This window comes from Dreissena polymorpha, chromosome 11 (genome assembly GCF_020536995.1).
Source record: "Dreissena polymorpha isolate Duluth1 chromosome 11, UMN_Dpol_1.0, whole genome shotgun sequence".
Classification (NCBI taxonomy): Eukaryota; Metazoa; Mollusca; class Bivalvia; order Myida; family Dreissenidae; genus Dreissena; species Dreissena polymorpha.
This window is the reverse complement of record NC_068365.1, coordinates 75,372,442-75,398,227: the sequence shown is the minus strand read 5'-3', so window position 1 is coordinate 75,398,227 and position 25,786 is coordinate 75,372,442. Positions and strand designations below refer to the sequence as shown.

The window sequence follows — 25,786 nt, the reverse complement described above, 5'->3', positions numbered from 1 at the left end:
CTTTATCTCTCAAAGTCTTTAGTAGTGATTATTTGACAATCACAGACTGAACAAATGAAAGAAATATGAAGCAAAATACACTATATGGAGCAGTGTATAACAACTAAATATTGTAAACATACTAGTATAAAACCATGTACATGTGCCCCGCTGATGTGGAGAGTCATAAGTCAACTGGCGTCTGGAGTCCTGTTTTTTTCAACAGCCTTGGTATATCTCGTGTTGAAACAGATGTCTGTATAAGCTCTCGCTGAATTGTCTTTATGTGAGTAGTGGTCAAAGAGAGCTCTGGAGCGTAAGTATTTGTTGGACTAATACAGGGGATTTAAAAAGATTTTGAAAACCAGCAGTAAAATGACACAAGGTCTCAAAATAATGAAGGGTCAACATAAACATGATAATGGTAACAAAACTGAAGTAACTTGAAGTGTTCCTAAATGCAGGATGAAGGTTTTGCAATAGCTTATTTGTCATAATAATAAATAAAACATGTTCACAAAAGCTTAATTATTTTCATATATAATTATTGTTGGTCATTTGTATGTCCCAAGAACATTGGTTCTGGGGGCATATTAAAATCGCATAGTCCGTTAGTTAGTTAATTAATTAGTTTTTCCGTCCGGATTATTTTCAGCTCAATAAGTCAAGCAATTGTCAACAGATCTTCACCAAACTTCATTAAAACGTGAAAGGCAATAACATCTAGGCCAAATTTGAAAATCGGCCAAATTTACCCAGACACTCTTGAGTTACGGCCCTTGAATCATCGTAAAATTATTCTGTTCTCGTTTCCGCTCAATAACTCGAGCTATTGTCATTAGATATTGACCGAGCTACATAAAAATGTGTGAGGCAATAACATCTACATGTAGGTCAAGTTCGATAATCGGCCAAATTGACCCAGACACTCTTGAATTACGGCCCTAGAATCATCGTAAAATTGTTTTTTTCTTTCTTTTCCGCTCAATAACTCAAGCAATTGACATCAGATCTTCACCAAACTTCATTAACATGTGTAAGGCAATAACATCTAGGCCAAGTTCGATCATCGGCCTAATTGACCCAATCACTCCTGAGTTACGGCCCTTGAATCATCGAAACATTGTTGTTTTTTTGTTGCCGTTCAATAACTCCAGCAATTGTCATTGTATCTTCATAATACTTCATGAAAATGTGAAAGGCAATAACATCTAGGTCAAATTTGATAATCAGCCAAATTGACCCGGGCACTTAAGAGTTACGGCCCTTGAATCATCGAACAATTTCTCTGTTTTCTCGTTTCCGCTCAATAACTTAAGCAAATGGCATAGGATCTTCGCCACACGTCATGAAAATGTGTTAGGCAATACGATCTAGGTCAAGTTCGATCATCAGCCAATTTAACCGAGACACTCCTGAGTTACGGCCCTTGAATCATCGAAAAATTGAGTTTTTTTCTTGTTTCCGCTCAATAACTCAAGCAACTGTCATCGGATCTTCACCAATTTTCATGAAAATGCGTTAAGCCATAATATCTACGCACTGTCCGTCTATCTGTCTGTCTGTCTGTCTGTCCGTCACACTTTAGCGTTTAGGTTTCGAAAAATGCTCATAACTTCTATGTCGCTTCAGATGTAACCTTCATATTTGGTATGCATGTGTATTTGGACAAGGCCTTTCCATACGCACACAAATTTTGACCCCTTTGACCTTAACCATGAATTAAGGGTGAGCCTTTGGGTTTCAAAATCTGCTTTCAGGTTTCGAAAACGCGTTTTACGGGGGCATATATCGTCCGATGGAGACAGCTCTTGTTAATTCTTTGGTAGTTTTTATCTAATGTGAACGTTTATGTAAATTTGTCTGTAAAAAATATTGTTCAATGTAATATTTAAAGTATTTTACACATTTTATGTAAGATCTTTTTAAAATGATGGATCAAGCAACAAGATAGGCAAAACCATTTGTCGAATTTCCTGAAAATATTTTATAATAAATCAAATCTTAAGGGTAAAACACAGGAGCTAAGACAGCACCACATAATATAGGATTTCGAGTATTAACGGAATGCTTTATATTGGATTTACAGTGTATACTAAACATGTGGAAATGCGACTTTCCTTTATCAATAACTGAGATGCATAACATATATAGAGAATATTATTTGAGTTTTGGATAAATATCAAATTAATCATGTGAGGCTAAGAACCATGGTAGGGCGAGGCTTGCCGAGTGCTACCATGGTTCTAGCCCAGCATCATAAACTTTATCCAAAATCTCACAAACTATTTTATTTATCCTATTATTTGTCTCCTTATTTCCATTAATAATTATCAAATTTCGCCGTTTTTGACGATTGTGATCTTCGATAGTTGACTAAAACAGATTCTCTATTTTTTTTTGAAAAACCCGAAGTGATATAAGAGTAGCGATTGTATAAAGCTAGGTTTATACAATCGTTGATATATTATCGATTTTCATCTGGTAATAGGATGAATTTGCTTCTGCATGTGGGTTGCTAAGTGTTTATTGATGAAATACCAATCAAACTTATGTAGCAGATGTTGATATTGTATATGAGCTTCAACTGCGATGGCCACTGGATTTAGGGGAAACATATAATTGTTATCTTGAAATTCTTTTTTGGTGAAGTATAAGATGTTAGGAGAAAAATACAAAACAATCCATGGAATTTGATCAAAAGTGATCAAACCAATCTGAAGTAAAATGCATAATTGTAAACATATTTTTGGCATTTAAACCATCGCATGTACATTCATGTATATATTTGTGTTGATTTAAAAAATATTTTTTTTTATAAAATAGTATGATAGAATCATATCAGTTATATATATTTATTAGTCCCCAACCGGACCTGTTCCTAGGTCAATAATTGTGGTTGCCTTGGCAATAAATGGACTAGAAAATTGCTGAAAATTGTGGATCCTGCGATGACTTTAAAAGTTCTTCATATTTTGTTCATGAAACTTGAAACATGGATAGATAGCAATATGGAGAGGTAGGAGACTTGTATTGCTTGGCAATAGTCTTGTTAACCATGCTATCCTAGTGCATCAATACTATTGTACCAGTCAAATTCTGGAGAGGAAAATGTGGGAATCATATTTAGGGCCATTATGTATGCATAAGATGTGCATGTTTTGTAATGAAACAACTCAATAAAACGTACTGAAAATGTAAATATATGAATGAAACATTTAAAGCATGTCAATACGGTGCCTGAAACTTGGATGAACGGCTTGGGCCATCTTGGCTCTGTTGTTTTACAATAAATGATCTGCTGTTCAAGTATATACTATTGTTGAACTATGTTTATTATACAAGTGTTTATACCAGTTCTGGAGAAAACAGTGCGAAAATCGATAGCTGATTACTATTAAGATTTTGTTACTTGGCAATAACAATCATTCAAATATTATAACGTTTTTGCAATCACTATGTTGCAAGATTGTTTTTTATAAATATGTATTACACTTAAGAAAGTATTATATTCTTGACTTTCTCAAGGGTTAGAGCAACTATTTTAGCATTGTGGATTGGCAGTTTTACTTTTATGACTATAACCAACTCTGAACAGTTAGTTTTAGTTTGGTATCAGATGGGGGCCTTTGGCGCTCTTGTTATATATATATAAAGTCTCAATTAAAAGACACTTCGGAAATTCTACCTTGCATTATGTATTTCATTTTCTTAAGTTTATGAGAAGTATTTTAACATAATACCCATTCCCACTTAAAGGACCTTACTCAAGAATGTCATGAAGTCTTGCATCTTTTTTACAGCAGATTTCTACCTTTTGTATTTATTTCTTAAAACTTTGTCAAGTCAATAGACATTGGCATCCCAGAAACATGTTTTAAATCAACATCTCTTCTAATTGATTCTATGAGTCATGTTCTGGGGAAACTGGACTTAATGCATATGTGTAAAGTGTCGTCCAAGATAAGCCTTTGCAGTCTCACCCGTTCACTTTCCGCTTTTGTGGAATTATTCATATAAGGTAAGTTTTAAAAAATCCAGTTAAGGCTAATCCGGGACAACAGTTTACACACATGCATTTAACCGAGAACAAGACTCATGTCTATTTATGCTGTATAATTTCAGGCCAACTGGATTGAAGACGCCCGGCCCAGGGTAAGTATGAATTTTGTTAGCTTGTGTTTGTTGGCTTAAATAGCACAAGGTTAATGTACTATTTTCTCTTGCGCACTTCTTGCTCCTATTGATATGTAGTTGAAGGTCTCTCTCTCTTAAAAATATTTGGCCTTTGCTACCATTTTTGTCATTTTGTAAAATCTTAAATAACGAAGAACCATTTGTAACCATGAAAGTTAAATTGTTCAGGCCTCAAACCATGATAGATACAAATATGACAATTTTAGCCATACTTGTTGAATGTGTTTTCAAATATTGAATCACTCACACAGTAAAGTGTTTTTTTCAATTTGGGCAAAGGAGTATGACGCAGTACATTAAAAAATGGGCACTTTAACGCACAGTTAAGTCAAAAAAGGGCAAAACGTTCCATGAAAAGCTGATTTTGAGAAGAACATTTAATTGCATCAGTGGCAGTTGTGGGAAAAACATAAAACTAGAAGCAAGCAAACTTAAGTGTTATTGATGTACTTAACTTACTTATTGGCATAGTAAGGTACATGTATTAATAATGATTAAAGTTAAAATTAAATTAAGTTCAATGCTGTTTCAGTATTCTGTACAGTATGAAAAATATAATAAAGCAATATATGCATATGAATCTGATTATACACAGATCCGCTAACATACAAATGAAACCATGTTTGTCTTATCCCATTTTCTAAAGATAATCTTGTCAGATGTTTTTACTTGGCAAGTAAACTAAATGCCAATTTGCAAACACTCGTTTCCATGACATTCATCCACTTCGTAGATAACTAATAAATATGTCTTTCGTATCAAAAACGTTTTATGCATCGTTATCCTGATATCTGCGTCTTTCACTCTATTAAAATGTTTAAAAATGCAAAGAAATACAATATCATGCGTATTTAAAACGCAATCGATTTGACCTTTACGCAAATTCGTCAAATTTGATGCGTATGATACAATAGCTTCGATCGAAAATGCTTTGCTCATTTCCGGGGGATTTTCTCTTTGGAATTATTATCGTAATGCGGCGACGCTTTCATTCAGCAAGTGCCTGGATGACGGAGCAGGAAACTGTTAAAGTTATCCAAACGCTCTGCGGACTAGATTAGCGTCTGACCAAATTATTTACGACGACATGTATGTGTTTTAAATCTGACTTAATCCGTCGTTCATTGTGCATGTCTTTGTAAAGCGTCTGTACTTACAGCTTCTAATACGATGTGAACTAAAACGTCTAAGAGAGGTCGAAAGACGTCCGCGATTGTAGCGCCAAAATATCAGTCGATCGCAATCGTTTTCAAACCAAGAAAGCAAAAGCCAATAAGTGCCGAATCGTTTGTGTTATCATTTTTTTAAGTTTGAAGTTTATATTATGGACAATTTTAATGATTAAAGATGTTATGAAACATTAGTTTATTAAAGTTAATGATGAAAGTTTACAGTTTTATTGAATCAATACAAGTGTGCAGCTTCAACAGAACTAAAGCGGCAATGCTTTTACGGTATGCATTTTTATATATTTAACCCTATTTCAAGAATGATATCACCCTATTTTTCAAAATCGATGGGTGAAAGCCCTATTTCGAAAATAATTATCTGGGGCACTGCATTACTTTTTAAAAATTGAAGATAGCAACTTGATATTTGGCATGCATGTGTATCTCATGGAGCTGCACATTTTGAGTGGTGAATCTACAGTCACGGTAGTGGCTTTTAATTATTTGCTACTAAAAATAGACATGTGTTACAGACAATTATTTTCAAGGGAAGTAATTTATATAATTATAAATCTCATATTATATATTTCCTTACCAAGAATTTAAGTTCTTTTCACAGTTACTGTACATATTTATTATTTTGATTATTTATAACTGAAATGATTGATTTGTGAAAGTTTTTTTTTTAGTGATATAATTATCATTTCATACCTGTTCTTATTTGTGAATGGTAGTTTTCATTAAATACCAGTGGACTTATGTCCATAGATACATGATGAACTCTGGCTATGATCTCTTTGATAAACCACAGGCCTTGTTTGTCAGTGATGTCTGACTTGGTCATTTTTGACTGTCTACAGACCCCCCCCTCCCCCCGTTGGATTGGACAAAATCCAAGGGAAGTAATAAGCTTTAAAGGGAGATGATATATATACCTGCCAAATGATAAATATAAATTTTATTTCAAAGTGGCGCAGTAGGGGGCTTTGTGATTCTGACGAACACAACTCTTGTTGGGTCAATAGGTCAAGGTCATTGTGACCTCTAAAAAAAAAAATTCTGACAAGCTTTCGCAGCCGAGCGTGGCACCCGTTATGCGCACTCTGGATCAGCAGACGATTTATTTCATAAATCAATCTCTGGTTTAATGGTCGCCATCTTTCGAACTTCTTTCAAAAGTACAACAACAACAATATAAACAGTAGAAGACAATTTTAATTGCGAAAAGTTGAAAAATTGAGTACATTTGTCACGGTTGTTGAGTGGAATAGTGTTATTTTCAACTGTGTAGATCTACGAAGCATTTGATTATTTTGAACTGGTAATGGAAATGTTGGTGGAAATGGAATTTAGAATTATCTAATAATTCATCATCGTGTAAAATTATCATCAGCATTTTTTCTGTGGAACATTGCAATATTCAAAATACAAGTGTTTAATAGCTATGGTGCTTTTGACATAGTTTACAAACAATCAACACTGAAATAAGTGAGTAAAAGCAAAGACCTATAGAATACATTTTATAGGTCTTTGGTAAAAGTGACTGGGTGATTTTTTATGGTTGTTTCTAGGGAAGCCTCAAACAAATTTTACCAATTAAATAGATCTAATTATAATTGTTTTTATAAGTGCCTGAAATTTTTCTTTCATTAATTGAGCTCCTTGAAAAATTAAGTAAAAGTAAAGCTTTGATGTTCTTTGATGGTCATTTTCAGTGGAATAGTATGTTACTTAAACAATTATAACTATTGTATTAATAAATTGAGTAAAAGCACACCTTTGATGTTCTTTGATGATCATTTTTAGTGGAATAGTATGTCACAAATAATAGTTAAGTAATGAGTATAAGCCATAAATTGTGATTTTTAATGAAAAATAATAACTATATTCAAATTTTAATTGAAACACAAATCATTTTGACTAAATAAATATCATATTTGGATATTTATTTTGAGTAAATAACATTGTAATGTAACATTTAAATTATAATGGCCCAATACAGCTGTTATGAAAATTTTACATTGATTTGTAATAATCAGGTGTTACCTCTCAAAAATATTATTTAAAAATTAAAGGAAACTCAAGGATGAAAATATTTTCAAAACCAGGCAAATAATAGGATAGTTATGTTTTCGCTAATATTAAGTAACAACACACACCTACCATTAAACAATTTATCAGGCACTTATGGTGCAATATACAAGCGTTAATTGGATTAGCAAGTGTATATTACAAGATAACATCTATTGTATAAAGGAGTACTTATGGTGCAATATACAGACCCATTAATCAGCATTGATGAGATTAGGTGACATCTTTGAAGGGGGATAGTCATTCATAAGATGAGATTAGCACATTATCATACAAAAACATTTTTAAATAGTTTATCACTGTTTTAATTATTATTAATGAATTGCTTTGAATTGACTTTTTTTAATTCATAAAGTTATTAATTTTTCCTTAAATTCCACAAATTCATTTAATATAAAAGTTTATTTGTCTTTCTCTTTTGCTTTTAAATATTATTAATATCATTGAGTTAAATTATTTAAATATCAATAAGTTTTTATTCCATTTGCTAATTATATTATTAATAATGAAATAATGTGCAAGGAAAGTTCAATTCTGTTTTAATTAGTCTAAATTAGTTATTAGTAAAAAATAAAATATAAGTGACATCCAATGATTTGATAATAAACAAATGAATGCATGAAAAAAATGTTGACAGTTACAAAGTTTATTTGTTTATCATATTTAACTGTTACAAGGAAAACAGTTTTGAAATTAATTTAAATTTTATTTAACCATTTTTCAATTCACCAATTGACCATACACTGTATTTAATTGGATTAAAAACAACAAACAACTACAATTGCACAACCCTGCCCAGGTTTACTCAAACTGAAATAAGGTGTTAATTGTGTATTCAAAACGGGTCTTGATTACACATTATTCTTGGTTGCATTTGTGTTCCCAAATGAGCAACATGTATAAGATACTCAGTAAGATTTTGAGAATATTCAATTTATTCCACTAGTACACCAACATGCACTTACTAATGATGTACATGCAATCCTTACACAGTTAAACCCTCCAAAAAACAATTCTAAAACCAAAAAAACAACAACATAAAAGCTGCTTCATAGATATTAAAAGTTAATAATTTCATAAACAAAATCATAATTTTGATAATAAACAAATATTATACTTCAACCAAACAATTATAAATTTATTGGGGGTGAAACGTCTGCACTAAAACTAAAATGGGGGGCAAACGTCTGGGGAGGAAACGTCTTGGGGGGGGAAACGTCTTGGAGAAGAAACGTCGTGGGGGGGGGGGAACGCCCGGAAACCGCCTTTAACCTGGGTCGCTTTGATTTCAGGTGTTTAGCCCCCATATCAACAAGGCTTTCTCGATCCTATCTGTACTTATTCATTTTGTTTACAAATTCTGAGAACCCTAACTCAGTGCCAGTGGGAATAAAACAGGGACCTTCTTATAGCTAGATGAACGCATCCAATATGCCAGCAACACTTTATAATCAATAACTATTATTATTGATGATTCTGTTCTTTTAACTACATAACTAATTAACCAAAACAATGTGAAACACATTTTTTTGCCCATGAAGGAGGGCATACAGTGATCGCACTGTCCGTCTGTCCGTCCGTCACACTTTGGGTTTAGGTTTCGAAAAATGCTCATAACTTCAATGTCGCTTCAGATGTAACATTCATTTTTGGTATGCATGTGTATACGGACAAGGCCTTTCCATACGCACACAAATGTCGACCCCTTTGACCTTGACCTTGACCTTAGGGACCGCGTTTAGGTTTTGAAAAATGCGTTTAGGTTTCGAAAAATGCTAATAACTTCTATCAAAGCGTTTATCGGTGGCATATGTCATCCTATGGGGAAAGCTCTTAATTGTTTTTGCTACTGTCCTCTGCACAAACCATGATATATCTGCATATGCATCCAACCAAATCAGTAAAACTAATTGTCACTTAACTAGAGTAACTTTATTGCATGTTAACTTTTCAACACTATAATATATTATATAACAAATCTTGAAAAAAACACACATCAAACTTCACATTGTTTTAGTAAATTATAGGCTTTAATTGTTATTGTGACATTGACACCACTCATGCATGTGATTATACAATTATACAAGTTACAACTATGGGACACATTATTTATGAGAAATTCCAATACATCACCATATCATCTCAGATTTAAGGCACATAATCTAGTGCTTTTTTGCTGCCATTTTTACTATTACACACTTTTTCATTGTATGTTATTTATGTTATTGATCTAGTTTCTAAATTAACCAATCAATCATGTTAAACTTTTGAAGAGAGATGTTGTCTGATAAACAATGAAAATATAATCACTACAAAGTGAAAAAAATTCAAGTGAATAATGTGACCAATGAAGATTTGCCAAAGAGCAATTCAGATCATGAATTAAATTAAAAGGGCCTTTTCACAGATTTTGGCATGTTTTGAAGTTTGTCATTAAATGCTTTCTATTGATAAATGTAAACATTTGCTGTTAAAAGCTCCAGTAATAAATCAAGAATAAAAAAAAATAAAAATGTAACGCTCAACAGGGCTCGAACCACTGATCCCTGGAGTCCTGGCGTAAAATGTCTCCTACTTAGACCTCTCGACCATCCTTCTTCATACAATGCACAATGTATTTTATTACTATATATAAGTAATCCTCGTAGTTTCACAAAATATAACACACAGCAGAACTCTCCAAATTATTCAATCTTTTCCCGCTGCAAAGCTTTATAATTTACAGGTTTTTAAATCATCAAAAGATGCATGTAATGGCTATATTAGAGCATGGTAAATGTTTAGTATTACTGTTTCCTCATAAATATCATAACTAAATCGAAAATTTGCGAATCTGAAACAACTATTTTTAAATTTTGTTAATTTACCAAAACGTGAAATTAGGCCCCTTTAAATACAAGTAAGATGAAAGTCTGCCTATGGGATCCTAGTTAAGACTTATTTGTCAAATCTGCACATTTGCCCTTGGTCATGTAAAATTGGGGACTAAATACCATCAAGTCATGTAAAAAGGAGCAGGGTGTAGCACGCTGCTATTTATCTCTTGAGCTTTCACATGAATTTTACGGGTAATTTTCATACAACAAATGATATTATATAGTGTAATGATAAAGCATATGAGCACAAATTATATCTCTTACTAGTGGTGCAAAAATCATTTAAGTGTCACATTTCAAGAGAAAATTTATATAAAAAGGTATTATTAATTGTTAAAACGTTATTAAAAGATGATTTCAATTCACTTAAGCATTTAATTACATGAACAAGTGCATTTAATGTCCATTACATGTAACAGTATTGGCATTGTATTTATCTGCATTTAATTTGCATTTAATACAAAAATGCAGACAAGATACACTTCTAACAGAAACAAATGTATTTTGTTCTGCATTTTTCGAGCATTAATACTCTTCAAGTGTATTTTTTATCATCCCAAGTACACTTTACCATGAAAAAGGTATGTTAAAAGGCATTTAAAGTTTGTTTGAAGTATTTTCAAATTCAAAAAGACGCTCTTTTGCAAAAACGTCAAACAAAAACTTTGAAAAATACTGTGTATTAATAATTAAAGTTTTGTATGTGCATCAAAAACAGTGTCAAATTCATACCAATGCCTATTTAGTAGCAGTAGACCTTATATGGTCTACTTGTGGTAGAAGTAATGCATTTTGTATAATACAACATACATTTCTTAAACAAGAGATTTGTTTGTCAGAAACACAATGTCACCTATTGCGCTACTTTGAAGCCATAAATTTGACCTTTGGCCTTGAAGGATGACCTTGACCTTTCACCACTCAAAATGTGCAGCTCCATGATGAGATACACATGCACGCCAAATATTAAGTAGCTATCTTCAATATTACAAAAGTTATTCAATATTGCAAAACTTTAACCAAGGTTAAAGTTTTCCACAGAATGAACGACAGACAGACCAAAAACAATATACCCCCGATCATTCGATCCGGGGGCATACAAATATAGCTTCCCATACAGTTCAATACAATGTTCGATTAACTACACTATGCAAAGTTGGAATATGACATCAAGCTTGAAATAATCTTTTCAATAATGTATAATATGATTTTTAAATTTATAAGTGAAATAGACACTTGCATATAAAAACTGATTTTACATCAAAACTAAATGTTTAATTTGATTTTTTAAATACTCAAAAATTAAACCGTGACCATGCTTGCATGAACACAGTTTATAAATGCTGTCAGAATGATAAAATATGCAATTACTATAAATACAAATGCCAGGGAAGTGCTTTTTGTGCTAAAAAATCGAATGAATATTACAATTATACATTCTGAATATGTAATTAACAGTTTTGTCTTAGAAAATCTCCAAAATTTTATATATTTATTCAAATTCACATAAATCATATTTCAAAAACACATTAATTACTTCTAATCCTTTTACACAATACTGAAAAAAATGCAAAGTTTATGATTGTTATTGATTCTTAATTAATTTATACATGTACCGGTATCATTTTTTAATCTTGATGCAGCCTCAATTGTATTATACACATCTTAATCTGTTTTAACAATTATAATATAAAGATTAAGGCTGACTCAGTAAACTAATAATCCCTGATTTCTGCATTACTTGCAGACAAACAAGGAATACTGCTGTGATATTAATTTATGTAATTTGGCTTCAATGGAAAAAAATCAAAGCATAAACATGTATATATACATGTACATGTATATTAGTTAAACTTAAAGTAATTGACCATTGATCAAAATATATTATAATATATGTATATATATACTGGTAAACTGAAAAATTAAATATGTATGTTTCTATTACATCATGTAAGACTTTTATTTTCAGATAAAGTAGTGTGAAGCTTAAAACAGTATCCAATTGTAACAGTCAATTTTGGGAAAATCAACCTTAGAATTATTTTCTGTGTTGGTCAATGTCATAATTGGTATAAAATGTATATTGAACTTGAAGTTTTCTTTATTTTAAATGATAACATTTCATTGGTCAGCCATAATTGGCACAATTAAGTGGTCTTTTTACACTGTAGTTTTCTCACTGACTGTGGGTTTGTTCTGAGAATGAGCCACACAAAGTATCATTGGGGAGATGAGTTGTCAATTTTATGCTTATCAGTCTTTCATAATATAGTATACCTGTGAAAAGAGAATTTGGAACTAATAATCACACAATATGCTCAATTAAAATTGTTTGCATTGAGATTTTTTTAGTACTGCACATAAATCATTTCCCAAAATTATGTAGCAACATTATATTTATAATTTTATATAATGCTGCAATACTAAAATAATTAAAGGTCGCTGATGTGTAATGGATGTGGTGTCCACCTTATGATTTGGAGGTCACTGGTTGGATCCCCAGTGTGGGAGCATTCTTAAGAAATCTCCAAGAGACACCCAAGTACGTACTGGTTCTAGGCCCAGGAAACGAACTCAAGAGCATTTCAAATACATGTACGTAATTAGTACCTTATATTTGATGAAATTAAAAATAGGTTAAAACTAAAAACTGAAACCCTTATTAATACATTTTATTTTGATTCAAGTAAATGTGGAAATTTATTAAAAATAATGAGTAAAATTAAAAAATTATACTTTAAAGCAATCATGATAATTTAAGATTTTTTTCAATTTGAAGAATATTTAATAATGATAATGATATAATTATATAGTATCTAAATGATAATAATAACACACGAAATGTAAATTAATGAAAAATCGTTTTGATTAATCAATATCATGGTATTTACAACCATATATCAGAAACGTGCATTAGTTATAGATATTATGGTCACTATTTTGATTAACGTTCTATACATGACCTGTCATCAAAGGTATTTTTAGCCAGTACTACAATCGGCAATGATAGTCTGTTTTCCATACATATTCTATCTTCTATGATCGATTCGCTTCCTCAAACTAAACAAATATTTAATGTTTACATCGCGAAAAGTAATGCATACAGTTTCACTTTCGGTTTGGTTGGTTTTGTAATCACCGTAATTTCATCTTAAAAACTGGATAATAGGGTGATTAAATAATAATGGAAAAGTAAATCATTTGGATAATAGGTCAAAATGCAACACAAATGAACGTTAATAGTGCACTTAATATCAAAGATTCGGTAAAAAGCTTAGCGCTAGTTTAACGCGCATCGTTTAGAGCCTCATAACAATAGACTGATAACCTTTTGGGTAGTAAAGTAGAAATACAAGGCAAGATGGCGACCGTAAGCCACGAGGCCTATCTTACGGAGGAATCCGAGATAGCCGATGTATCACGATTGCCGTTATGCGGTGCTCTTGTTAAAGAGAGCCACTATTTCTTTTTATATTGTCCGCCATCTTGTTATGCACCCGATAGGGTGGCATATAGCAGTTAAACTTTCAGTTCGTTTGTCTGTCAGTCTGTCTGTGTGTCTGTCCGAAAACGTTAACATTAGCCATAACTTTTGCAATAATAAAGATAGCAACTTGATATTTGGCATGCATGTGTATCTCATGGAGCTGCACATTTTGAGTGCTGAAAGGTCAAGGTCATCATTCAAGGTAAAAGGTAAAAAAAATCCAATGGAAGTAATTAGCTTTAAAGGGAGATAATTATCTGTACCTGCCAAATGATAAAAAAAATAAATAAGTCAAAGCGGCGCAGTAGGGGGCATTGTGTTTCTGACAAACACATCTCTTGTTTAAATGATGTAAGCGACAGGTGCGCATATCAATTAAAATAGTATATGTTCAATTAAATGCGCGATTCACATTTTGCTTTATTAGTATACAGTACAATAATTGTTTCAAATAATTAGTTATATAAAAAACAATAACAATCAAAATACAGCTTGTTGTATTGGGTATTAAATTACGTGTTGATATATATGTTTTGATATAACTGTATTATGCATGAATGCACAATTTCCACGAGCATTACACTTGATTTTCATCATTAGTCTGCCAATGACTGTATCATGGAGGGTTACACATTACGGACTGATAAGTGTGCTTTAACAAATCCATTTAAATTATCGACTGATATTGACCCGGGGTTATTACCAAATGACTAATTTACAACGGCACGTTCAACAACCTTGAAGAGGTTATTAAGATATTATCAATATGGGCGTTTCGACTTTTTCATTGAAAGGCATTATTGCCCTTCAGAACGGAAGAGTGGCGCAGCACAACGCAAAACTGGCCTGGGTTTAAACACTTATAGTGTTGACATCAAGGTAGAAAAAGTAGTGTTACAAATAACAAAGAAGAAACTAAGAGTAATTATGGTACATGTTTGTTTGATGACATTAATATTTGATACAAAGTATTGAGTAATTGTGTTGTTGCAGAATGCCAGGTGGACATGGAACAGGGTACGTACATTGATTAGGCTTCTGTTTTACATCAACCTTTATCAAAACCTGTCAACTTGTTATGCCCCCGGATCGAAAGATCGGGGTGATTGTGTTTGGCCTGTCTGTCATTGTATGTGTGTGTGTGTGACCCAAAACTTTAACCAAAACATTAACCTTGGTCATATCTTTTGCAATATTGAAGATAGCAACTTGATATTTAGCATGCATCTGTATCTTATGGAGCTGCACATTTTGAGTGGTGAAAGGTCAATGTCAAGGTAATCCTTCAAGGTCAAAGGTCAAAAAAACAATTTCAAAAACTTTAACCAAAACTTTAACCTTCTTCATAACTTTTGCAATATTGAAGACAGCAACTAGATATTTGGCATGCGTGTGTATCTCATGGAGCTGCACATTTTGAGTGGTGAAAGGTCAAGGTCATCCTTCAAGGTCAAAGGTCAAATTTATAGCTTTAAAGCGGCGCAATAGGGGGCATTGTGTTTTTGACAAACACATCTCTTGTTTTATCTAAATAAAACATCAATTACTAATTAGAAAAATAGCACACAATATTGTTGGTTTTAAAATATTTATGAGTTGGGACTGTCATTAACATTTTCAAAAGTGTCTCATTTATTACTTTCAACCAATGTCTTTAGAAACGTGTAAATTGTCTCTTACCATGTTGTAAGTAAAGAGCTATGTTAATCTGTTGGCTTTTTAGAATTAGTTGTTACTTTTTACAATCCAGTAATTATAGAACTATGTCCCTATGTAAACACATGTTATTGCTTTCTTAAACATGTGTTATTTATTCACATGATTTCCCATATTGTTCTGAAGGAGGAAGAGGTCTGGCTCCCCGGCTCAAAAATTGAGATCAAGGTCAAGATCTAGGTATCGAATGAGAAGGTCACGGTCACGTTCCAGACGGAGGTCAATGTCACCTAGGTAGGTAGGGCACCAAGTTATGAGAAACAACTTTTTAGAGCTTATGCTGTTCTTAAGAAGAATCAAATAGTATTTAAATCTGTTAACACAAATCTTACATGTATCTGCTTGTCCTTTGAACATGGTTAACTAACTTTTTTCAATTTGGTATTTTATCATTGCAACTGGACAATTTGTAGTTTAATAACTAAATTTATAAGTTTTAAACGTAATTGAAGAAAATACTTTGTCTGATTGATTAGAAATTCGTTTACACATTTGTGTTTATATCCTTCATTTTTCAGGAGACGTTCTCCTAGCCGCAAAAGATCGAGGTGAGGCCTTGATGTTCAGATCTAATTCTTGTCAAAAGAGAAGTACAATGTATGAGCCTTACTCTGGGAAAACGGCTCTTAATGAATGTAATTGTGTAACGTCTCATCCCTGACTAGTCTGTACAGTCTGCACAAGCTAATTAGCGCTGACACTTTCCGCTTTATGGTATTTTTAATTTAAAAAAGTATCATCTTAGCCAAAATCCAGTTTTTGCAGAAAGTGTTGTCCCTGATTAGGCTGTGCAGGCTGCACAGGATTATCCAGGACACCACTTTACGCACATACATTAAGCCTCAATTCCTCTGATTCACATTTTGCTTTATTAGTATACAGGACAATAATTGTTTCAAATAATTACTTATCTAAAGTACCATAACAATAAATATACAGCTTGTTGTATTGGGTATTAAATTACGTGTTGATATAAATGTTTTGATATTACTGTATTATGCATGAATGCACAATTTCTACGAGCATTACACTTGATTTTCATCATAAGTCACCTTAGTAACTGCCCATGAATGTTTCATGGAGGGTTACACAATACGGACTGATACGTGTGCTTTAACAAAGCCATTTAAATTATCGACTGATATTGCCCCGGGTTTATTAACAAATGACTAATTCACAACGGCACGTTCAACAACCTTGAAGAGGTTATTAAGATAATATCAATATGGGCGTTTCGACTTTTTCCATTGAAAGGCATATTGGCCCTTCATAACGGCAGCGTTGCGCAGCACAACGCAAAACTGGCCTGGGTTTAAACACTTATAGTGTTGACATTAAGGTAGAAAAAGTAGTGTTACAAATAACAAAGAAGAAACTAAGAGTCATTATGGTACATGTTTTGTTTGATGACATAATTATTTGATTAAAAGTATTGAGTAATTGTTTTGTTGCAGAATGCCCGGTGGATCTGGAACAGGGTACTTACATTGATTTGGCTTCTGTTTTACATCAACCTTTATCAAAACCTGTCAACTTTTTTTATCTAACTAAAAAAACATCAATTACTACTTAGAAAAAAAGCACACAATATTGTTGGTTTTAAAATATTTATGAGTTGGGACTGTCATTAACATTTTCAAAAGTGTCTCATTTATTACTTTAACCAATGTCTTTTGAAACGTATAAATTGTCTCTTTCCATTTTGTAAGTAAAGAGCTATGTTAATATGTTGGCTTTTCAGAATTAGTTGCTACTTTTTACAATCCAGTAATTATAGAACTATGTCCCTATGTAAACACATGTTATTGCTTTCTAAAACATGCGTTATTTATTCACATGATTTCCCATATTGTTCTGAAGGAGGAAGAGGTCTGGCTCCCCGGCTCAAAAAGTAAGATCAAGGTCAAGATCTAGGTCACGAATGAGAAGGTCACGGTCACGTTCCAGACGGAGGTCAATGTCACCTAGGTAGGTAGGGCACCAAGTTATGAGAAACAACTTTTTAGAGCTTATGCTGTTCTTAAGAAGAATCAAATAGTATTTAAATCTGTTAACACAAATCTTACATGTATCTGCTTGTCCTTTGAACATGGTTAACTAACTTTTTTCAATCTGGTATTTTATCATTGCAACTGGGCAATTTGTAGTTTAATAACTAATTTTATAAGTTTTAAATGTAATTGAAGAAAATAATTTTTTGTCTGATTGATGAGAAATTTGTTTACAAATTTGTGTTTATTTCCTTCATTTTTCAGGAGACGTTCTCCTAGCCGCAAAAGATCAAGGTGAGGCCTTGATGTTCAGATCTAATTCTTGTAAAAAAAGAAGAACAATATATGAGCCTTACTCTGGGAAAATGGCTCTTAATGTAATTGTGTAAAGTCTCATCCCTGACTAGTCTGTACAGTCTGCACAAGCTAATCAGCGCCGACACTTTCCGCTTTATGGTATTTTTAATAAAAAAAGTATCATCTTAGCCAAAATCCAGTTTTTGCCTAAAGTGTTGTCCCTGATTAGGCTGTGCAGGCTGCACAGGATTATCCAGGACACCACTTTACGCACATACATTAAGCCTCAATTCCTCTGATTCACATTTTGCTTTATTAGTATACAGGACAATAATTGTTTCAAATAATTACTTATCTAAAAACCATAACAATAAAGATACAGCTTGTTGTATTGGAAATTAAATTACGTGTTGATATAATTGTTTTGATATTACTGTATTATGCATGAATTGCACAATTTCCACGAGCATTACACTTGATTTTCATCATTAGTCTCTTTAGTTACTGCCCACGATTGTATCATAGAGGGTTACACATTACGGACCGATAAGTGTGCTTTAACAAAGCCATTTAAATTATCGACTGATATTGACCCGGGGTTATTAACAAATGACTTATTCTCAACGGCACGCATCTTCGCTGTCTTGGAGCCATACTCTGATGCTATTCTGGCTCAGACGTTCAACAGCCTTGAAGAGGTTATTAAGATAATATCAACATAGGCGTGGCGGCTTTTTCCATTGAAAGGCATATTGGCCCTTAAGAACGGCAGAGTAGCCCAGCGCCATGCAAAACTGGCTTGGATTTAAACACTTATAGTGTTGACATTAAGGTAGAAAAAGTAGTGTAACAAATAACAAAGAAGAAACTAAGAGTAATTATGGTACATGTTTTTTGATGACAAACATTTGATACAAAGTATTGAGTATGTGTTTTGTTGCAGAATGCCAGGTGGACCTGGAACAGGGTACGTACATTGATTTGTCTTCTGTTTTACATCAACATTTATCAAAACCTGTCAAAACTTTTTTATCTAAATAAAACATCAATTACTAATTAGAAAAAGCACATAATATTGTTTGATTTAAAATATTTATAAGTTGAGATTGTCATTAACATTTTCAAAAGTGTCTCATTTATTACTTTCAACCAATACTATTGTATCATTTGAAACATGTAAATTGTCTCTTACCATGTTGTTAGTAAAGAGCTATGTTAATCTGTTGGCTTTTCAGAATTAGTTTGTTCTTTTTACTATGCAGTAATTATAGAACTATGTCCATATGTAAACACATTTTATGGCTTCCTTAAACAAGTGTTATTTATTCTCATGATTTCCCATTTTGTTCTGAAGGAAGAAGATGTCTGGCTCCCCGTCTCGAAAACTGAGATCAAGGTCAAGATCTAGGTCTCGAAGCAGACGGTCAAGGTCACGTTCCAGACGGAGGTCAAGGTCACGTAGGTTTGTAGAACAACAAGTTATGAGAAACAACTGTTTAGCGCTTATGTTGTTCTTAAGAAGAATCTAATAGTATTTAAATCTGTTAAGCTAGTTAACCCAATCTTATCTGCTTGTCCTTTGAACATGGTTAACTAACTTTTTCAATCTGGTGATTTCCCATATTGTTCTGAAGGAGGAAGAGGTCTGGTTCCCCGTCTCGAAAAGTGAGATCAAGGTCAAGATCTAGGTCACGAAGGAGAAGGTCACGGTCACGTTCCAGACGGAGGTCAAGGTCACCTAGGTTTGTAGGCCACCGAGTTATGAGAAACAACCTTTGTGAGCTTATGCTGTTCTTAAAAAGAATCAAATTGTATTTAAATCTGTGAACACAAATCTTATCCGCTTGTACTTTGAACATGGTTAACTAACATTTTTCAATCTGAAATTTGATTATTGCAGCTGAGAAAGTTTTAGTTTAATAACTAAATTTATTAGTTTAAAATGTAATTGAAGAAAATTATTTTTGTCTGATTGATGAGAAATTCGTTTACAAATTTGTATTTATTTCCGTCATTTTTCAGGAGACGTTCTCGTAGCCGCAAAAGATCAAGGTGAGGCCTTGATGTTCAGATCTAATTCTTGTAAAAAAAGAAGAACAATATATGAGCCTTACTCTGGGAAAATGGCTCTTAATGTAATTGTGTAAAGTCTCATCCCTGACTAGTCTGTACAGTCTGCACAAGCTAATCAGCGCCGACACTTTCCGCTTTATGGTATTTTTCATTCAACAAAGTATCATCTTTGCCAAAATCCAGTTTATGCAGAAAGTGTTGCCCCTAATAAGGCTGTGCAGGCTGCCCAGGCTTATCCAGGACACCACTTAACGCACGTGCATTAAGCCTCAATTCTACAGAATGAGGCTCATTACAAAATATTGTCCTTGCTTTGTTGATGGCTTAAGTCGTTTTCAATAAAATCTCGTGCACTGAATGTTTCCCTGTAAGATTCAGTAACAAATCAGTTTTCCAAATTACTAGCATGAAAGCCCAGGACAATCTATTGGGGCAGCTTTGACCTGCCTGCCTGGAAACACAAGTACAACATGCCTCACTAGTTGTGAAATTTAAAGATCAATAACATGTTAATTGTTATGGGTATTTATTTTTCTAAAATATTGATTGTTAATAATTATGATTGACACATGCCTGAATAGGCAAGCCCTTCCCCACAAATCTTGTAAATACTGACTGGTGGGTCTTAATTTTCCCACTTGTTTTGTAGGAGCAAGAAACGCAGTAGAACGCCGCGACGTAGTTCACGTTCTCACAAAAGGAAACTTCGCAGTGGATCCAGGAAACGTAACTCTAGCAGGTAGACTGTTTTATTCCTGGCTTACTTCACTTTTTCAGTTCTTTCTGGCGAGTTGATTTTGAAACTGTTGATATGTACTGTTGTTATCCCCTGCCTTAGGCGGAGGGATATTGTTTTGGCGTTGTCCGTCCGTCTTTCCGTCCGTCCGTCCGTCCGTCCGGAGCCATATCTTGCAAGTGCTTTGGCGGCTTTCATTGAAACTTGGTATGAGTATATATATGGATAAGATGATGATGCACGCCCAATGGCATTGTACACCATATGTTAATAACGGAGTAATGGCCCTTTGTATCTTGAAAAAATGCTTTTTTGAGTGTCAAATATAACACAAATTTTGTGTCCAGAAGCATATTGGCGGGGGATATCAATTCAACGAATTTGCTTCTTTTTACTTCTATCCTTAAGTTAGGATTGTGATATTGTCTTTGTGGTCATTATATGAGGTGACTGACAGAATATGTACATCAAAGTGGAAAAACAGTTAAGCACACTGTCTTTTGACAGCTCTTGTTGTTCATTTAAATATAAACTGAGTGATGACTTCGCAGAGCATGCAAAGAAACTATTAGGTAGTACTGTACATTTCGCATAACCTTTTTATGTGAAAAACAATTATTTCTGTTATCAAGAGGGTAAAATGATGATAAATAACTTAGTGCATTCAAAATAGTGAAATTTTAAAAGACGATTGCAACTTGATATTTGGCATGCATCTGTATCTAATGGAGCTGCACATTTTGAGATTTAAAAAGTCAAGGTCAAGGTCATCCTTCAAGGTCAAAGGTCAAATATATGGCTTTAAAGCGGCGCAGTAGGGGGCATAGTGTTGCTGACATCCACATCTCTTGTTTGAAGTTGGATTTTGGAAAACAAATGTGTCAAAATGATGCAAGCTTAATGTTTTCCAGGAGTCCAAAATAAGAATATTGCAACTTGCTTGCATCAACATTCACGATTCTGCTTCAATAGAAATTACTGCTAATAAATTGGGAAGATGCACTTAGTTGAGTCGCCATAGATGTTTGGCAGAACTATAGCGATAAGTCTGTGTGTCCATGTTATATTATACAGTGGATTTTTCTGTGTCCAGACGTGATTTGGGGGCATGATTGTCTGTTAAACATTTCTTGTTTATGTTGGACATTTTAACGATACAGTACATTATGAAGTATGCAGTATGACCAGTGTTTGGTATGCACATTCGAAGGACATACTTTTACCTTTTTTTTCAATACGTGGGATAATCCAGAAATACGTATACATTTTTACCGTAATTTCAAGGTCAATATAATACAATTGATATCCTTCGCAAGATAAATATGTTATATATTATGTTCGATTACATAATGTGTAACATTTTCATTTGACTTCCTTCATTCCAGTTGTCGTGTGGCATGTCAGCGTTGATGAAGTAATGTTAAATATTACTGTTCGTTGTTTGTGGGGGCTTTTATTACGAATGATATAAATAATGTTAAGGACCATTATTCGCTTTCTCTTCATGTTAAATGTGCTACTGTTATGTACATGCTCTGCGTTAAATAACAAAAGCCTACGTATTTCTGGATTATCATTCGTATATTGACTTTCGTGTCAAACTATGTTATTATGTCAGTTATGAAATGTTCTTTTTTATATATAAAATTTTAACCAGCTTGATCGTCTTATAGAAAAAACTAATTATATTTATTTTAACTCGGTATTTGTAGAGTTGGAATTAGCACTGTTAATTGCAATCTATCATCATATGTTTTATTTATTTTACCAGTGGACACAAACTCCGACGCCAGAAAGAAACTATACAACACCTGTCCCAGGATGTCCCAAAAATGCAGAGTAGCGAAGAAGGTAGGATCACAATATTATCTACTGAATCATTCAGTTTACAGAAGAAATAATTTTGAAAATATAATGTATTTTTTTCTGTAAGCCATGATACTCGTAACATCTGAGAAAACGTCGTTGATGACTCCGTCTCAATTGTTTTGTTATCGCCTCTTTTTTCTTCGTTAGTCGTCAGTCAAGAATCTTCGACCTGTGAACACATTAGTAACTGTATATATGGCCAAATTGTTTTGAAACTTAGAACATTCAGCCTCGTGATATACTGGGCGCGTTTGAAACTGGGACTCGTAGGTTAAGAAAGTAGGTCACGATGTCAAATTACAGAACGAGCTTGTGCACTCTAAGTCCACAATTATTGCTTGATCTCCATGAAACATTGATTATTTGTCCAAATGATATATTGTTTGAGTTCAAAACTGGTATACGTGGGTTCAAATACCATACCACTTATATAATTTAAAGAAATCGCCTATTAACATCATAGAGGCAACATGTTCTCAATATTCAAATCTTGCTTATGTGGTTGAAATCGGTAACTTGTGTTCCTTATTGTGTACATGTTTAGTGAAATCTGAATATTTAGCTAACACCATTGTATTATTTGCAAGTAAGCTGTCGATTTACAAGGCACACTAAAACTAAAATTATGCATTTATATTAAGATATGTCTCAATGAAATACATTTCAAAATCAAAACTTAAAAGTATATATATCGGTAGGTTTGTAGGACGATAACGTGTAGGAAGGTCGGTTGGTCGGTTTGTAGACCTTTCCAATAATATTCAGAGAACGCTCTGCTCCGCAAATTGTAAATTGGTGTCACGGTTACTTTTGATTATAGGTAGACGCCTATCGAGTAAATAGGTCATAGGCCAGTGTCTCGTACAGTTGTTTTCAAACTATATTTTGCGAATGCTTTTACATAGGATCATTTAAATTGTTAAACTGAAAAAAAAAAAAAAGCCTCCAGTTTTTGAAGTCATCCGGTCCAGCGATTTTAACCTAATTGAGAAAAGTATCTGTACCAGCCCAATTAGGAAAATTAGCGCAATAAAAAAACTTACAATTTGGAAAGTTCCCATGTGCAATCTTAAAACTGGGCATTGAAGGTATTTTTAATTTCTTCGTTTCTAAGTGTACGAACCCTTCTAAATATTCTTTCACATGCCTTTTTAGCTCACCTGATTGCTCAGGTGAGCTTTTGGGATCGGTCTTTGTCCGTCGTCCATCCGTCGTCCACATTTGGTTTGTAAACACTCTAGAGGCCACATGTCTTGTCCGATCGTCATAAAACTTGGTCAGTAGATCTGTCATGATGATATCTCGATCGAGTTCGACACTGAGTCATGCTGGGTAAAAAACTGTGTCACAAGGTAAAAAAAGAAAAACCTTGTAAACACTGTAGATGTCACATTTTATGCCCAATCTTCATGTAACTTTGTCCAATTGTTTGTCTTAATGATATGTTGGTGGAGTTCAAAAGTGGTTCCGGTCCGTTGAAAAACAGTGGGCGGGGCAGTTTTCCTTATTTAGCTAAAAACAGTATCCAGATTAAGTTTGCAAATCCAGATTATTTGCAAACTTATTTTTTTTATTTATTGAACAATTGTAATGAAATTTTGCATACTTGTAGGAGGCAATGACTACATACATATAATTGAAAAAAAAGAGTAAAAATGTTTTTGGAAAGTAGAGTTATTTGATGATAAAGTTGTCATCCCCCGTGGGATCCCAACGGGGTATTGTCTCCCCCGTAAAGAATTGCAATTCTCCAACGGGAGTTTTTTCCAGACGGGAGAATTTTACCTATATTTTACAAAAAATGTAATTTAAATATTATGTTTTGTTTTCTGTTTCAATGTTTACAAATACACATGTTTAAGTTATAATTGTAAGATATATGTACTTTAATAAGAAAATAAAGTGTTTGTAGATTTTCTTCACCCGTGGGGTTTTGACGGGAGATCCCGTCAATCTCCCATATCCATTAAACTCCAACGGGGTTTTCACGGGAGACCCCGTCAAACTCCCTTTTATAATAAACTCCAATGGGGGTTTGACGGATGCCCCCGTCTAACTCCAATTTATAAAGAACACCCATGGAAGTTTGACCGCAGAAGGGAGGGGGGAGACTTCAATAAACAGTTTATACCCATTGCAATATATTCCATTGTATAAAGTGTAAGACACCAAACTTTATTAAATAATTGATGTTTTCTTTTTAAGGTGTCAAAATCAATTAATAATTATTGAATTTTCTTAACTCAGTACGTTACGTTGAATAAAATGTCTTTTTGTAAGAGATTAGACCCACATATTGATATTTCTGGAAAGATTAATTTAAAACGTTCCATAATTTTGGAAGACTCACTGTATTCGCTATATTCCAGTAACCCATAATTCATTTCGCCACGACTAACTGGTGACTTCCGGTTAAACGTAAATACTGATTCTTCTTGCGCAATAACGAAAATAATCACTTTCGGTGAATACAGTATGTACCAAAATGTCTTTTTTGTCAGATAATGTAGGATATGTTACGTTAATTATATTGAATTTTGTGTATATGCACTCAAGTAATTGTCTTTCGATGGGTTTTCAGCCGATTTTGATTTTTTAGTGGTACAGTAGTGGGTGGAGATGAAATGAAACATTTTCATTATTCGTTTATAATTTCAGGACAACAATCGATGCACAAATGTTTTGTTTCAGATTCCACTTTGGCATCCTTCAAATATGCCTAATTGTCATGGACGAATAGCATGATGGTCCTGTTAACCAAGACTTTTTGTTTGCCTGAAAGTTATAAATGTCCAAGGCAAGTGTATACTTAAACTGAATCCAGCATTAATCTTAACACCTTATTATAAGATTCTAAAACGTATACCTCTATACTGATAATATATAAAATTAACCAAATACTACATGTTGGAATACTGAATTAAGTGTGCATTGTTCAAAATAATTTATTTTAAACTGAAACAGGGACATATGTTGTATATGTCCCTGACTGAACATACGTATAAATATACCAACCTGTTGAAGTTTTATCTATTTTCTTTTTTAACAAACATATTTTATGTTAAAATATAATATTTCCTTCATATTCACTTACCTGGTATTGTAAATTTCTAAATATCATAAATCATATTTTTGCTTTGTTTTTTGTACACATATTTGTTTTTGTATAAATAAACAACAAAGAAAGTAAAAGCACTCTAGTAAAAATGTGCTATACTTCTGTTGTTTTCAGACTTGTCGAACGATTTGTTACTGCCTAAAAGGTTTGAAGCTGTGTAAGAAGTACATGGACACCATCAAACATC

General features: G+C 33.2%; 1 protein-coding gene across 1 annotated transcript; it reads left to right on the top strand.

The window, feature by feature from the left end:
• The first annotated feature begins 2,990 nt into the window (after positions 1-2,990).
• LOC127849943 (serine/arginine-rich splicing factor 6-like) lies at positions 2,991-24,537 on the top strand. Its single transcript, XM_052382685.1, has 14 exons — positions 2,991-2,998; positions 4,105-4,134; positions 14,793-14,816; positions 15,642-15,749; positions 16,034-16,063; positions 16,970-16,993; positions 17,376-17,483; positions 17,771-17,800; positions 18,747-18,770; positions 19,158-19,265; positions 19,826-19,855; positions 20,526-20,615; positions 22,384-22,463; positions 24,425-24,537. Exons 1-14 carry the CDS (start codon positions 2,991-2,993, stop codon positions 24,535-24,537), a joined length of 807 nt encoding a protein of 268 aa, XP_052238645.1.
• Positions 24,538-25,786: the final 1,249 nt, after the last annotated feature.

Excerpts from the sequence above, each read along its gene's own strand:
- LOC127849943 (XM_052382685.1), top strand. Across the intron at positions 14,817-15,641 it reads CCAGGTGGACATGGAACAGG|GAGGAAGAGGTCTGGCTCCC; the intron begins GTACGTACATTG and ends ATTGTTCTGAAG. Across the intron at positions 20,616-22,383 it reads AGGAAACGTAACTCTAGCAG|TGGACACAAACTCCGACGCC; the intron begins GTAGACTGTTTT and ends TTATTTTACCAG.